The sequence below is a fragment of the Lissotriton helveticus genome, chromosome 7 (genome assembly GCF_964261635.1).
Source record: "Lissotriton helveticus chromosome 7, aLisHel1.1, whole genome shotgun sequence".
Classification (NCBI taxonomy): domain Eukaryota; kingdom Metazoa; phylum Chordata; class Amphibia; order Caudata; family Salamandridae; genus Lissotriton; species Lissotriton helveticus.
This window is the reverse complement of record NC_136068.1, coordinates 1,030,509,911-1,030,526,265: the sequence shown is the minus strand read 5'-3', so window position 1 is coordinate 1,030,526,265 and position 16,355 is coordinate 1,030,509,911. Positions and strand designations below refer to the sequence as shown.

General features: G+C 47.8%; 1 protein-coding gene across 3 annotated transcripts in view; it reads left to right on the top strand.

Annotated features, from left to right (window-relative positions):
• Positions 1-16,355, top strand: part of GPS1 (G protein pathway suppressor 1) — a 253,101-nt gene that overhangs the window by 119,233 nt on the left and 117,513 nt on the right. For all 3 annotated transcript variants that reach the window (XM_078653771.1, XM_078653769.1, XM_078653770.1), the window contains 2 exons: positions 6,281-6,373; positions 6,715-6,896. In XM_078653771.1, coding sequence (XP_078509897.1) covers positions 6,281-6,373; positions 6,715-6,896 — 275 coding nt within the window. The remainder of the gene's footprint in view (positions 1-6,280; positions 6,374-6,714; positions 6,897-16,355) is intronic.

The window sequence follows — 16,355 nt, the reverse complement described above, 5'->3', positions numbered from 1 at the left end:
GTCCTTAATGTCTGTGAATGACCTAATCTCTAAATTAGCCTGACAGTTTATTTTATTTATTTATTTAGGCAAACTTATAATGCGCACAACTACCCTTAGGGGTTTCCCAGCGAAGGATACATACAGACAATGATAACTCCAGCTGATAGCTAGAAGAGCCAAGTTATCAGATTTTTATGAAACGCCAATAAGGAATTACAATTCCTAAAGGTGACCGGGAGAAAATTCCAGAGCTTGGGGCCAAAATAGGAAAATTAGCGTCCTTTGATGCGGGTTCAGCAGAACCTTGGCGTTGTGAACAAAGAATGACCAGCAGAACTCCGCAAAAGCATAGGTCTATAAGGAGTCACCAATCCTGAAATGTATGCTGGAACAAAACCTTGTTTGGCCTTGAACATGTACCAAAGTGCCCTTAATTCAATGCTTTTCAAAATCTTTAGCTAGTGCAATTCCGGAGCAGAGGTGAGGCAGGGACATGTCTTGGTAAACGAAAAGTTAGCCATGCAGCAGCATTCTGAATGATGTGGAGGAATCTAATCGACGTCTTGTCAGCGCCTAGGTACAACACATTGCCATAATCCAGCCTGTACATGACCATGGCCTGAATGACTGTTCACTGTACCTCTAAAGGTATTAGCCAGAGGATTTTTTCAGCCATTTAAGGGCTAAAATACAGACCGCAGCGACCTTGGGTATCTGTGGCTTCAAAGAATGTTTGTCATCTATGATGAATCCAAGATTCTTCATCTTCGTAGATGGGGAGGGTAGGGGCCCCAGAGATCTGGATTGTTGCCTAAGACAAGGATCTCTGTTTTTTCACCATTTAGTTCCAATGCATTTTTATTCATCCATAAGGAAATATTCCTCAGGTTTACATGGAGCAGCGAAGGGTCCTGTCGATGGGCAGCTGATAATGAGAAGATAATCTGAGTGTCCTCAGTTTAAGGAACAAGCATTTGCAATGCAATAGGTCTCGCATTTACTCAAGTTTGAGCTATTGACATTGCAAATGATAATGCCTTTTATTTTTGTTTTCGTTTTTAATCATAAATAAAAGGCATAGTCATATACAATACCAATAGCTTAAAGTTGGTAAATGCGAGACCTATTGCATTGCAAATGCTGGTCTCAGTAAAGGTCAGAGCGTGAACGATCTTGTGGGATAGATAGTTCCTCTGTCTGAGATTAGAGCCAGATGTGTTCATGAGGCAGGGCTGTTCCAGCTGAGTCCAAGAGAAATGGGAATGCACAGAGGTTAACGCTGTTCTTTGAGGCCTTATCTCATAAGATCTTTGCAACCTAAGGGGGCCTCTCTGCTGTGTAAGCCAGGAGCGCATAAGATCTCTGCGGCCGAGGAGGATAGGCTAAGATGAATTAGACTGCGTGTGAAGAGCAGAGTTTATAAGATCAGCATCTGTGTGACATCAGAAACAGTTTCTAATGTTGTATCTGTCCAGTAGAGGAATGCGTACATGTGCTGTCAGATCTGTGTGAGCAGAGGGACAACTGCTGTCAAAAGCCTGACTCAATGAGGCACAGGGTCAGACTGATTTGCATATAGCCATGTCTGAACTGGGGTGGCAGAGTGGGCTAAAGAACGGTGATGGATTAAACCCAGATCTTTTGACTGGGTGTGAGTGTTTGATTGACTCAGATGCTCCGTCCATCACCACCCCCTTTTGTGAAAGCCTGACTCAAGTCTCAACATCTATGTACACTGAGGGACAGCTCAGCTGTCCAACTTGTGAATGTGTAAGACCACTAAACATGTATTGAAAGCAACACCATGGCAACAAAAAACAAGTAGTCAGAAGTGATGCAGACACACTTATAAGGGCGCTGTACACACAGCGTGACATACACACAAACTCTCATGCAGGGGGCGTGCAAATACGCTGCCATTTACAGACAAGAGGAGACTCATGAAACGCACACAGAAGTATGTACAAAAATAAGTCAAATGCAGAGACGTTTCTACAGACATTCCACAGAATTGTGCACTAACATGCAGAGGTGTTAACACAAACCCCTATATTATGGAAACGCATGAGAACAATGGCGTGTACAGTTGCATATGCCCCTTCAACTGTCCTTCTAATGCTCCCCCTTCGCACACATCTCCCATCGTGCACCACAAGCATGCCAACAATGCCTCTTGGCAACGCAGCCTGCGCCTTGGGCCGGCATCAGCACCCTCCCTGTGCACGTGTCACCTGTGTCACCGCTCTGTCCCGAGGTATTTGCACTGCCTCTGTCCCCGTATCCTCCTGCATTCTTCTTACCTCTTCGTGCGGGGAGCAGCGTCCACGGGCGCGCACTGACAGCGGACAGATCATGTCACTCCTAATGAGTTGATTCCACGTCGTGCTTACTGAGAAGTAACGTGAAGCGTTGATCTCACCGGTCCGACTAAAGACTATCTCTCAGTCTAGCTTCACCACATGTGTAGAACCCCAAGCAGCACGCGCTCGCCTGCTCCCGCCTTCCTGAGCTGCGATCTGTCCTGCCGAGGGTCCTCGCTCCTGGGGTGCTCCAGGTGAGGGGTCGCAGAGGCGGCACTCCGGAGGTGGGAGCATGGCAAGGTCACTCTCCTCAAGCAGGTCACGTGGCACCCGCTCCCTCTCAAACAGAGTAACAAGTGAGCAGAAGTTGTGGTATGGTAAAGCGCTAGTGTGCAGTAATGTGGTAAAAATTATAAAGGCAACAATAAAAACAAGTATGGACTTCAGTACGAGACAAAAAACCCCAAGGGAAAGTGAAAGTGCACCCGCGAGTTGTAGTTCACGGCGTGAGCGTGCACGTCAGCGTGACATGGAGCTCGTGACCGTGGTAGCGCTTGACTAGGTGCTGCGCGGCTGGTGCGGTGTAGGGAGGGGGCCGCCAAAGCACCTAAAGTAAAAATAGAGCGGGTCGAGTCGGAGAGCGTGGGCTAAGGACCGTGCATCAGAAGGGCACTTAGGAGAGAGCGTGGCCTGAAACGCCGGAGGGAGGGAAAGCGACAGGGGGTGTCTGGTGTGCGTGTGTGTCTCTGTTGGCGTGAAACACCGGAGGGAGGGGGTAAAGCGGCAGGGGGTGTCTGGTGTGTGTGTGTGTGTGTGTGTGTGTGTGTGTGTCTCTGTTGTTGAGTGAGATAAGTATGGGTGCACTGGATTGGGGTGGCTGGTGCTAGTGTATGTGTGTTTCTTGCCGCATTCAGCTGGCTTGCCTAGACTGAGGAGGGACAGGAGATGTGCAACGTGGTGAACACGCGCGTCCGGATCCGATCGGCCTGCAGCCTGCGCGTGCCCCTCTCCTGTCCCCCTTTAAGCCCTTGAAAGCATAGCTGACGGCTTTGCGCTGCGCCGCAGGTGCGAGACCTAAAAAGGGTGAGCCCACACTTCTCAATAACACCAGCTAGTGGGCAAACATAGATGTTAAAGAACAAGGGGCTCAAAGTGGATACCTGAGGGACTTCAGAGGTCAGGGCTAGAGTCTTTGATATGGCGTCGGGCAAATAAATCTAGAAGGTGTGATTCTTTAAAAAGGAGCTCACTCATTCCAAAGCCAGGCCTTCTATGCCCGAGGCTTCAAGTCTGTCGATCAGAATAGAGTGAGACACTGTATTGAAGGCTTTGCTCAAGTCAAGCAGAATGAGAGCAACCATGCCACCAGAGTCCAGATATTGTCTAAGACATTCAGTCACCCCAAGTAGAGCAGACTCTGTGCTGTGAGCCGCCCTAAAGCCAGACTGCGAAGGATGGAGAAGTCAACGAGTCTCAATGAAAGTGGAAAGTTGTGGGTTGACCTGCTTTTCCCAAATTTTGGAGAAGACTGAAAGAAGGGAAATAGGACGGAAACTTGACCAGCAGGAGGGATCCAAGTCAACTTTTTTTTTAAAAAGGGGAGAACCAGAGCATGTTTTCAGTTCTGGGGAATGATACCCACACTCAGAGAGGAATTGAGTAGTTTTAAAATTACAGTTAAAACAGGGTCATTGAGTAGTTTAAGTTTGCCAGGGGGAACATGGTCCAGCGGAGAGACAGATTTAATGGATTGCAGAGTATTCTTTAAAGATGTCAGACCCAACAAGGATCATGCCCTAATTCTAAGGTACTCCTCCAACTTATTCACTGTAAAAGGACTATCCGCATGGCTTCCTGTAGAGCTAGACAGATTCGTGCAGCTCTCAGCTTTTATAGCCTCCATAGCTAATTGACGATTGAAGCTTGTCCACCTTTTCTAGAAAAAAGCTGGCTAGTTCATCACACTGGTTCTGGTAAAGAGAGATGTTATTAGCCACCGACAATTCTTTCACCACCTTAAAAAGAGCCTTCTGACGATGTTGAGAACTGATAATCTTCTCCATGAAGTACGTAGCACGAGCCTCTTTATAAAGGGCATGATATATTTTCAGTGCCGCCACCTATTCAGATTTGGCCTCCTGCGCATAGATTTTCCTCCACTTTCTTTCTAGTATTTTACATTGCCTGTTTACAAGTCTGAGGGAGTCCGTAAACCAAGGAGCAGGGGGATGCGATCTACGCATCTGTATTGAGGTAAGTGGCAAAATAGTGTCCACAGCCTCATTAAGCCATGGGCGGACAGAGATTTGGTCACAGTCGGGGTGAGAAGTGACAGACGGTTGCGTATTAAGCAATTTATTCAATACAGGAATTTTGAGTTTCAACCAATTCCTGACCCTCTGTTTCAACACCGATTGAAAGTTGGGGACGAAGTAGACCCTTACATGACTGGGTTAGAACTATTCCAGTTATCACTTGGGTACATTCATCATAGCATAATTAAAATTGTATCACATGGCATTATTAAAAATGACATTCTTTTGACTATGAACGTCTCCACAAACGAAATATCTTTAAATGGTAGACTGCCTGTTACAGTCCTTGTGTGTGTGTCACAGTTTACATCTTTGATTCTAAAGACACACAGGGCAACGCACACACACACTTTATGCTACAGGACACACCCTATGCATTAATCGTCTATGGACAATACAAAAGGCACATGGCACAGACTGTTACACAGTATAGACTTGTATACTTCCCTGGCTGAGAATTTCTACTTTAGTTGCCCACAAGCATACTCCCCCCTACTCCACATGATCTTGCACTGGTGTCCTACCTGGCCTCTTACATCCCCACAAGGTACAACATTCACTGATTTTCCCACCAGTCTCCTGGTCCCTAACCCACTTGAGGTTCAGTTCTGTTGTCATTATAACCCTTAACTTTACTTGACACCTTCATACATCTCCTCTGTGAAAGCCCACTGCTCAATGCCATACTTCTCAACTTAGTACCCCGACTACCTTAGCTCTTTACTCGTGTTTACCAGTGCTGTCAAGTCCTTGCCCTACTCTACTTTTAATATCTCCAATTCAGGCCCCCTACTGAAGTAAAAAATAATCTGAAGTCTTGCTTAACTAGGTGAGTCAAACTGTGATCACCAATTTTCAATGGATAGAGCTTGGCAAAGTGGCCATGACTTTTAGTGGGGAGAAGAAACTGTGTAGTTAACCAACATTGTGCCAAGACACTATGATTGACTGCTTTAAAATACGAACTCAGTGGAAAATGTGTCCATATAGAGAATACATTTTACACAGTTGCTTTGCCATGGACATTCAAATTACTTTATTCCCTATAGTAGCATGAACAGGTTTTTGATAGAAGGCCTTTATGGCAAACTTGTTTGTTTTAGTTATTTAGTTGGTGCATTATCTGCACAGCATGTTTTTGACAAAATGGTAAGTGATATAGAAGTATGTGCATTCAAGGTGTAAAGAGAGGTGTTTTATGGACGAGAGAAGACTAAGCCTCATTGGTGGCACGAGGATGTGTATTTAGGCAGAAACTGTAAGAAGGGAGGCAGCAAATAGACTTATCTAAGCAGTGGACATTGTGTTACTGTGAGTTGTAAGTAATGCGGTCAGTGCTGCTAGATTTTGGAGTAGTGAGTAATTGCTTGCTTTATTCCCCTTTTCACGTCTGTCACACTTCCTCCACCCGCATTTTGTCTTTGCTGATATTCACTGTGCTTTGGTTGTTTCAGTGTGATCAGTTTTTGTGTGAATACTCCTTGCAGTGACGTAAGCTGCCAGTCTGGGTTGGGGTGCCCAGTATTCAGGCAAGGAAATGTTCTGAATGATATGTCTGTTGTTTGATATATTTTGTTTTGATAAAACCTGTGTGCCTGCTGTCAGTTCTGGAGTAACAGGCCCCTGTAATAACATAGACTGTAAATTTGTCCACTGTGAGTTGATAAGTTCTTTTCTTTGCAGGGTGCAGTGGAGCCTATGCAGATTGACGCTGACCCCCAAGATGACCAGCAAAATGCACCTGATATCAACTATGTGGTGGAGAATCCAACCCTGGTACATGTTTGTTGGATAAAGGACCTTTGTTTTTTTTTTTTAAATAGTCCAAGTTTTGCGACAAGTTCTTGCCTTCTAGCAGTTTGCTTCCTTGTGCTGCTGGTAGTTCTTATAGTTCCAGGTCTTCAGATGTGGTACTTGACCTTATGCAGGGCTCCTTTTCTTCCCCCTAGGCATGTATGATTTTGCCCCTTTTGTACTGGTGCCCCTCGAGACCTATCCAATGCCATGTGTATAAGCTCCCCTGCAGTGGTGCTACCCTTCGCTGTTCACCAGTCTCCAGCCTATGTAGTGCCATTGTTTACATTTTTTTTCATGTTTTTCATGTGTCTCCCTTGCAGGATCTGGAGCAGTATGCCTCCAGTTACAGTGGTCTAATGCGCATTGAGCGGCTCCAATTCATTGCTGACCACTGTCCACAGCTGCGGGTAGAAGCCTTGAAGATGGCTCTGTCCTTTGTGCAGAGAACGTTTAACGTGGACGTGTATGAAGACATCCACCGAAAGCTGGCTGAAGCCTCCAGGTACAGCAAGTTAGGTTGTTTTCTGTTGGCATTGTTTTAATTTTTCCTTCTCAGTAGCAGGATGTCCTCCTTTCACCTCGAACTAGCTGTCTGGATTTGTACAAACCCCAGCGTTACTTTTTTGTGTGTCCTCCTATCGCCATGGCGCCTGCAAACCGTGGACCATTTTGGCACCCTCTGTCCATCTCATGGCCCATTGCATTTACTCACCCTTAGCCTCCAACCCTCTGGTCACAGCAAGGGGGAACCTCCCCCAAGTTCCATGACCTGGTGTAATCATGGGACTATGGTGAGTTATTCTTGTCAGTTTTCCATCTCATGGTGATGGCTCGCCTCGCGTTGAGGATGATCATGTCGGCAAACCTGTAACAGACTTTCTGATCTTTCGGACACCGGTGTAGTCCCAACAGGCACCTGTCTGCTGTCGCCCAGACATCAGTACCAGTGATTTCTTGTACTCTATACCAGACCATATGCCAGAAGCTTCGTAATCGCGGACATTCCCATAACATATGGAGTATATCAGCATCAGCCTCCTGACACCCAGGACAAGGGATTTGTGCATTCGGATACATTCTATTAAGGCTGTGTAGTTAAGGTATGCCCTATGCAGTATCATGTACTGTATATATTTAAATTTAGCGTTTCTAGATACTTGTTTAGGGAATTCTAGTATGGTAGCCCATTCTTCATCAGTTGGGTCCATGCCCACATTCTCGGTCCATTTTGTTCGGAGTAGGGTGAGTTCTGTTTTAGAGATGTCCACTAAATATCCAGATACAGCCACAAATTCCTTTGTCAACTACTTCGCCCTGGGTAATATTCGGGCGGGATTGGAGGTATAGATTATGAAGTAGTCGCCATATAATGCTATTTTGCCCCTGGAAGGGATACATGAATAGGGACTATCTGGTCATCTTTCCTTAGAAGATGTGCCAATGGTTTGATGTATAAATCGAACGCGAGGTGACAGAGGGCAGCCATGCCTCGTTCCTCTTTGGATTTTAAAGTTCCTCGTCAAGGAACCATTTAAAAGGTTTTTGGCTGTGGGACTCTCTGATCTAACCTTCGGAATGTCGAGATAGAACCAGCACTAAATCCCATTGATTCCAGAACCGCCCACAAGAATGTCCAGCTAACACGATCAAATGCTTTGGCAGCGTCGATTGTGATCACTGCCAAGGGAATCAAACATGTTATAGCAAGATCAATAGTCCTGATTAATGACAATGTGAGTTCTTGAATCTGTCTTTTCGGAACAAGTGAGGAGCCAACTTTGCCAATCTCTCAGCCAAAATGCCGGTAAAGAGTTTATAATCCACATTTAGCAAGGAGATTGGATGATACGAGTCAGCCTTCCTCGGGTCCTTCACAGGTTTTAGGATCAGAGCAATTGTGGCCTCCCTCCATGAGCTTGGGATCCATCCTTCCCCCTTATAGATTGAATTAAATAATAATTTAATTCTGGAACTATTTTGTCTGTCATTAATTTATTTAACTCAACCGTTTTTGCGTATGGTCCTGCTGCCTTCCCATTCTTTATATGCAAGAGCTGCTCTCGGATTTCTCCCTCGGTGATTGGGGCATCCATACTCCTCCTACCCTCTGCTGTGAACACCGGAAGTCCTACACTGCCATTTCTTTAGGTTCCCCTCATCTGGGCACACCTCTTCTTCCATATATAATTCAGAGAAGAGTGAGACCAGCCGTGCCTGCATTTCCTCCTCCTCATTCGAGATGTCACCCTGTGGGCTGATGATCAATTCACTGATGTAATTTTGGGACCTCTCAACCCTCGACTCCCACGCTAACAATGCTCCAGCCTTATCTCCATACTCAAATTGTTCATAGGCCCCGTTGCTCACTGATCTCAACATTTTGCCTCTAGGTTGATCTTATAATTTAATCTAGCTTACTTCAATTGGTTCAATATATTCTCTCTAACTCAGTTGTTCCCTGCCATTTGCTGTAGTTTAACCTCAAGTCAAATAAACTGTCCCCTTTGGATAAAAATACACATCAAATACTACACTTACAAACTAAACATTACAAACATAATTGATTCAATCCATACAGCCCAGCAAGAGCAAATAATCTAGCTCAGAGCAAAGATTTGACTTAGTCTTTTCGAACCCTACCCCTTTGGTTGTTGGGGTCCCTCTCTCTTTTATTAGAGGTAGTGTAACCTCAAGCATCCCCACTCTCTCCTCCAATGTTTTCAACTTTGCTCTATCAACATTGTTCTTGTGAGTAACCTGGCTTTGTAGAATCCCACGTATTTATGCCTTAAAGGTATCCCAGATTACTGCAATGGAGGCTGACCGGGCATTATCTAGGAAGAATTCCACACTTGTTTTTTTTTTTCTTTTTCAAAGAGAATGGACACATCTGGATCTAATAAGTAGACCTTTTTAAAGTCCATCTTGCTTTGTGGCTTACTCTAACTCCTGTAATGTGCCATAAACCGCAGCATGGTCTGAAATATGCCCTGGAGATATAGTGACCACAGCCCAGGCTCTATCCACTAACAAATAATCTAGCTCAGAGAAGTGGTTATATTTTTAGCTGTGGAAGGTGTATCCTCGCTTTTGCCCCCTTAGGTATCTCCATGTATCCATTAAGCCCCTCTCATATAATATATGCTTAAGGGCCTGTCTTGTCCTTGGTGCTTGAGCTTGGGTTCCCCACCTACTAGTGGATCTGCCCAAGATTAGATCCAAAAAGGTATTGAAGCCCCCTCATAATTAAAGGGGAAGTTACCCCTACTAGGCTCCATTGCAGATCCACTACGTGCTGAGGGTCATCTACATTTAGACCATAAAAGCCAGCACAAACAAACTGTATACCAGAGCATTTGAGATTTGCTCAGACCCACCTTCCTGAACTGTCCGTTTTGGAAGAGAAGTTTTACCCCCGATCCCCTCGTAATTAATATTGCAACTCCCTTACAGTATTCTACTTGGTCTGATACTGCATAGCTTTCAATCCATCTTAATTGAGTATAAAGACCTCTGCTTTCGCTTGCCGTTAAATGAGTTTCTTGTAGAATGACTACCTGTGCTTTGGAGTCATTATGTTCCAAGTTAAAATTTGGAAATTTTTATCAACCCACCCATCATTCTCAAGTCGGGCGATCTTTGTCACTTGATAATCTAAAGTTGATCTGTTACAATGATGGACCAAGACGATACTGAGGACTTATATTTAATGTTTTTTCCCTGTGCTCCCCACCCAGTGCCCGACCCCCATCCTCTATCCCCCCCCTCTCCCTCCCATGGCAACCCTCCCTTGACTATCAGGCATGGTGCCTGTAGGGCTGCCGGAAAATGGAGAAGAATTTCGATGAACTTTAAACTATACCAGAGAAGCCCTGCCCATTACCCCCCCCCCCCTCCCGCTTCTCATCCCGCATCACTGTGCTTGCTGTATCTTCCCTTTCTCAATAAGAGTTGATTCTCCTCAAGATACGCCACCCTTTTTCATGGTCTCTATCAGACTATCTGCTTCTTCTGCTGTTCGAAAATTCAATCAATCAATCAATCAATCAATCAAGGCATTTATATAGCGCGCTACTCACCCAGAGGGTCGCTTGGGGGGTGGGGGGGGGTCTGCTACTGCTCGAACAGCCAGGTCTTGAGCTGCTTCCTGAAGGACAGGTGGTCTGGGTGAGGCGAAGGTGGGTGGGGAGGGTGTTCCATGTCTTGGCGGCCAGGTAGGAGAAGGACCTTCCTCCTGTGGTGGCTCTTCGGATGCGGGGGACGGCGGCGAGGGCGTGGTTGGTCGATCGAAGCTGGCGGGTCGGAGTGTAGAAGTTGAGTCGGTTGTTGAGGTATCCTGGGCCTTGGTTGTGCAGGGCTTTGTGTGCGTGGGTGAGGAGTCGGAACGTGATTCTCTTGTTGATCGGGAGCCAGTGCAGGTCTCTCAGGTGTCCGGAGATGTGGCTGTGTCGGGGGATGTCCAGGATGAGTCTTGCTGAGGCGTTCTGGATCCGCTGGAGTCTCTTCTGGAGTTTGGCAGTGGTTCCGGCGTAGAGGGAGTTGCCGTAGTCCAGTCGGCTGGTGACGAGGGCCTGGGTGACCGTTTTCCTAGTCTCGGTGGGGATCCACCGGAAGATCTTGCGCAGCATGCGCAGGGTGTTGAAGCATGACGAGGAGACGGCGTTGACTTGTCTGGTCATGGAGAGGGAGGAGTCCAGGATGAAGCCCAGGTTTCGTGCGTGGTCTGTTGGTTTGGGTGCGCTGCCCAGGGCAGGGGGCCACCAGGAGTCGTCCCAGGCGGAGGGCGAAGATCCCAGGATGAGAACTTCCGTCTTATCTGAGTTCCGTTTCAGGCGGCTGTTCATCATCCACTCGGCTACGTCTTTCATCCCTTCGTGTAGGTTGGCTCTGGCGGTGTCTGGGTCGTTGGTGAGGGAGAGGATCAGCTGGGTGTTGTTGGCGTAAGAGATGATGTTGAGGTTGTGCTGGCGTGCGATGGCCGCAAGGGGGCTTATGTAGACATTGAAGAGGGTGGGGCTGAGCGATGAGCCTTGGGGGACTCCGCAGATGACTTCGGTGGCCTCTGATTTGAACGGGGGGAGGCGGACTCTCTGTGTTCTTCCAGCGAGGAAGGAGGTGATCCATTCTAGTGCCTTCTCTTGGATTCCGACATTGCTGAGGCGCTGTACTAGGGTGCGGTGGCAGACAGTGTCGAATGCTGCGGAGAGGTCCAGGAGGATGAGGGCCGCTGTTTCCCCGTTGTCGAGCAGGGCTCGGATGTCGTCAGTGGCGGCAATGAGGGCGGTCTCGGTGCTGTGGTTGGCCCGGAAGCCAGACTGTGAGGGGTCGAGGGATCCATTCGTCTCGAGGAAGGCGGCCAGCTGCTTGGTGACGGTCTTCTCGATGACTTTAGCCGGAAACGGGAGGAGCGAGATGGGGCGGTAATTTTTGAGTTCGGTGGGGTCCGCTGATGGTTTCTTCAGTAGAGCGCTGAGTTCGGCGTGCTTCCAGCTCTCCGGGAAGGTTGCGGTGGCGAAGGAGGTGTTGATGACGTCCCGTAGGTGGGGTGCGATGATGGAGTCGGCCTTGTTGAAGACGTGGTGAGGACAGGGGTCGGTTGGAGATCCGGAGTGCATGGAGTTCATCGTGCGTAGGGTTTCTTCGGTGTTGATCGGGGTCCAGGCGCGGAGGGTGGTGGTGGGGGGCGCCGGTGCGGTCGTGGGGAGCGTTGACTGTGTGCTGAAGCTGTTGTGTATATCTGCGATCTTGTTGTGGAAGTAGGAGGCGAGGGAGTTGCAGAGGTCTTGCGATGGGGTGATGTCGTTGTTTCCGGCGCTGGGGTTGGAGAGCTCTTTGACGACTTTGAAGAGTTCTTTGCTGTTGTGTGCGTTGTTGTCTAGTCGCTCCTTGAATGCGGTTTTCTTGGTGGTGTGGATCAGTTGGTGGTGTTTTCGGGTGGCGAGCTTGAGGGTGGTCATGTTGTCTGGTGTTGGGTCTCTGCGTCAGGCTCTCTCGAGGGCTCGGCAGTTCTTCTTGGAGCTCTTGAGTTCGTCGGTGAACCATGGTGCTTTCTGACTGCCGGGTCTGCTGGGCGGGGTCCTCAGTGGGGCGAGGTCATCTGCGCAGTTGCTGATCCACCTCGTGAGGTTGTTGGCGGCCTGGCTGGGGTTCGCTGAGCTGGCGGGGGGGGGGGGTCCTGGCTCAGGGATGCGACGAGCTGGTCGGCTGTGATCTTGTTCCAGCTTCTGCGTGCAACCTGTTGCTGGTGGTGGTGGATCGTGTTCTTTTTTAAGCTGAAGTGGACGCAGCTGTGGTCCGTCCAGTGGAGTCCGGTGGCGTGGCTGAAGGTGATGTCCTTGCTGGAGGAGAAGACTGGGTCGAGCTCCTCTGGTTGTTCCACATGATGTGGAGCATCGCCAGAAATTTCAATTGGTCCCTGGCCCGAGCCTCCATTCGCTTGCCCAACTCCCACTCCCACTGCTTCTGATCAGTTGCGCGACACACATCAGACCTGATGGAGAAAGTGACGTTTTCAACTGTGTATGGGCCATTCCTCAAGGCTGCTGTTAGAATGGCCTCTTTAACCACATATGAGAGGAAGTTTACAAGAATATTTCTTGGCTTCTGTCTTTGAATATTCTGCTTAAAGGGGGGGTCCTGATGGACACGTTGTATCTCATGGTCCAAAATAATATCTAACCTCTCTTTCAAGACAGTCTTCTTTAGCAATTTGATTACGAATGCCTTAATATTCGCCCCCTCTTCGGCTTCTGGGATATTAAAGACTTTCAAGTAGTTTCTTCTTGAGTAGTTCTCAATACTTTTCAGGTCCTCCATGAGTCCTAAGTTTTCTTTAACCAGTGCTCCTAGCCCATCAGTGTTTTTGGCTATGTCTTTCCTCATCAGTCCTACCTCTTCCTCTAATGCACTGGTCCAAACAGCTACATCTTCTAATTTTTGTGCGAGTGCCGCGCAAGAGGCTTGTATATCTGCTTGATTGCCGTCCGATGTCCTGAATCTATTTCTTATTTCCTCTTTCAGATCCAGAAGGATGGAGGCCAGGGAGACTTCAGACTAAGTTCAAACCATCTGTCTCGGCTATCTGATTGACCTCCTGACGTTGTTTCTCCACGCAGTCTGCCTAATCTCTAACTGCCAGCACACTAAAACTATTCTGTGTTGATATCTGGAATTCGCCACTGACTTCTGACCCCGGTCTTGCCTGCTTCCACACACCCACTACCCCCTGAGCCTTATTGACCGCTATCGGTGTGGGATTGGCTTTTTCCACTGCAGTCTCCTTCTGGGACACAATTGCTGCTTTCCCACCTTCCTCCCTCAATATCGTTGGTTGGGTCAAGACTTAATAAAATGTTTTGAGGGAGGGCGTGACCTTTACCTGGGGTGGAGGGGGGGGGGGTGAGATTATTTTCCCCCTCCCACGTGGACTCTGTCCCAGTTACCTTGTAGAATTCTCAGTTACATTGGAGCAGACCCCCCTACCTTGCGTGGGGGCCCCATTGGCTAAGGGTAATTCTAATGCAGAACTTGCCCCAGTCGATTTCTCAATTGCCCAAGTGTGCAAGGTATACCTGGAGATCTTTTCAGGATGGCCACATACTTTCTCCAGGGACAGTAGGTTATTCTCCGTATGTAAGCACCGTTGTGCTCGCTGACCATCTTTGTCGCCTCCCCAGCCTTCACTCATATGCTGGGATTCAGTAACCTGGCTGACGCCGTCCAAAATCCCCCACAGGTCGCTCTCTCCATCCCCTCCTTCCTCTCGACGACTTGTGCTGGCTCTGCCGTCGTGTGTGAGGGCTTGCGCTGCTCAAACAGCGCAGCTGCACTGCAGCCCTCTCCCATGCTGGTATCGCTCTCCTTCCCTCGGGATGTGCGCTGACCACAGGCCCCCACCGAGGCTGCATCCAGACACCCCTCGGCTCACAGCAGGTACGCTATCTAAAACACACTTTTGCCCGTGTTCGTATCGGTAGGTAGAGCAGGGGGGTCACACGCCAGCTTGCGTCCGACATGTTTACCCCAACCAGTGTTACTTTTCACTCTGACTTGCACAAACCTTAGTTTATATTCTTTTTTAAAATTGTTTTTATTGACTTTCTTTCTCCAAACAAACCGAAATAGAATGAACACCAGAGGAACATAATAATCATAGGGTCACTCCCATCCCTAGCCAATGTTTAGATTGTGAAACATGAGCCAACCCCGGGACATCCTCCCTGTACTATATCGTTCGAATTTGGTGCTCATTGTGGGGAGACCCACATTTATGTGACAAATAAAAACATATGAACAAAAACCTAGAAACACATAAACTCAAACTCACTTGTGGCAGGTCATGTCATCCGTCTGCATCCAAAATGCTCACTATTTTGGCCTAATAGGTGTATACTAAGAAGCCAACTTCCCAAAGGGGTTGCGTGGAGAGGAAGTTAAAATGTCCTCAGACCCCCACACAGGGGGACTCCCGCCATGCGGACTCCCGGACCATGACAGAGGGAGCAGTAGGTCCCAACCTCCTAGACCCCTTCCTCTGCTTCCAGTCCTATGCATCAGCGGGGTCATGGGCCAGAGGCCCCTCCTCCTTCTCTGCCAAAAAGGTCTCCACTACCTCTAGCCATAGGACAGACACGAATTGCCTCTGCACGTCTCTCCTCATCTCAGTGCTGCAGCCTGTGCCCTGGCCCACAGTTCCAGTGTTGATCGCCTACGAGTGTACTGAGGATCTTCCGGGACCTCAAGCGGAGCTCTTTTTCCCCTGTGCCAGGACTGTTGCTAAAACCAAATATCGGTCACCCACTTTACCTAGCCTCTTTGGTCGGTGTTTACCCGCATAATAGATCTCCTTAGTACCAATGTTGTACCTGTTCAGCATGCGTCCACATCAATGGCTAAGTGTCAGAAACGCTTGATCATAGCCCAGTCCCAAACCATATGTAAGAACCCCGTGTCTGCACGTGTTCCATTTGCCTCATAATGTATATCCGGTGTAGAGTCAGGAAGGTGGTGTGTAGTTGAATTATGTCTGTTTGAAACAGGCGTTGCGCAAAACTTCTGGACCTTTTCCAACCCCATCCTCCACTCCCTGTACTGTAGCTTCCAACCCAGTGCGGCCTCCCACCATTGGCGCCTTTGAGGAAGGCGTGTGCTCATTCCCGCCACTAATTTGTAGAGCAATGAGTTCAATCTGCGGTCAAAGGTTAGAGGGGTCTGCAGAAACTCATGAGTCCAGGTTTCCTTAATTTATATTCATATGTGCACAAGCCTGCACATAAACCAGCTTGCTTAATGATAGCAGCTGGTTCATTTATCCTGACTCAGCTAGTTAACCCAGTCGCTTTTAGGGTACTTACTGGAGTAAATAGCACACAGTGGTTCTAGCAGCTGGTTACGTTAGCCTGACTCAGCTAGTTAACTCAATCTCTTTTAGGGTTTTTACTGGAGCAGAAATCACAAATAGCACACAGTGGTTCTGGATTGCAAGAATATAATCTTTAATAATAGTATTCTAATACTACCCTGTAGTAGTGTAGGCTAGTAGTGTGAGAAGGAAGATTCCTTCCAGAACACTCTTGTAACACAGGACTTAGATGGCGCTTTGTTTTAGGGCAGTAATCTTTTATTCACGGTTTATTTTTTGTCACTGGAGCCTAGGCACTCTTGTAGAGTCCCAGTGTGCGTCTATAGCGCTACAACTGCCCTCTGGGAATAGAATCAAGCAAGGATGAAATGAAGACCAATGTCTTTCATCTACCTGACCCAAATTGGTCTAGTGTTTCAGTACCCTTCCCCGATGCACCACTATCAATCCTCTTGAGGCCCCGTCATTCCAAAATTCGGTTTTCCACTTTGATTATGCTTCATGCTCTGAAGATCTTCCATGTATGTAAAACACTGTTCTTTTTTCCTCGTGGTCAGTCTCCATCTACTGCAGCTAGTCTACATGAACATCTTTGATGCT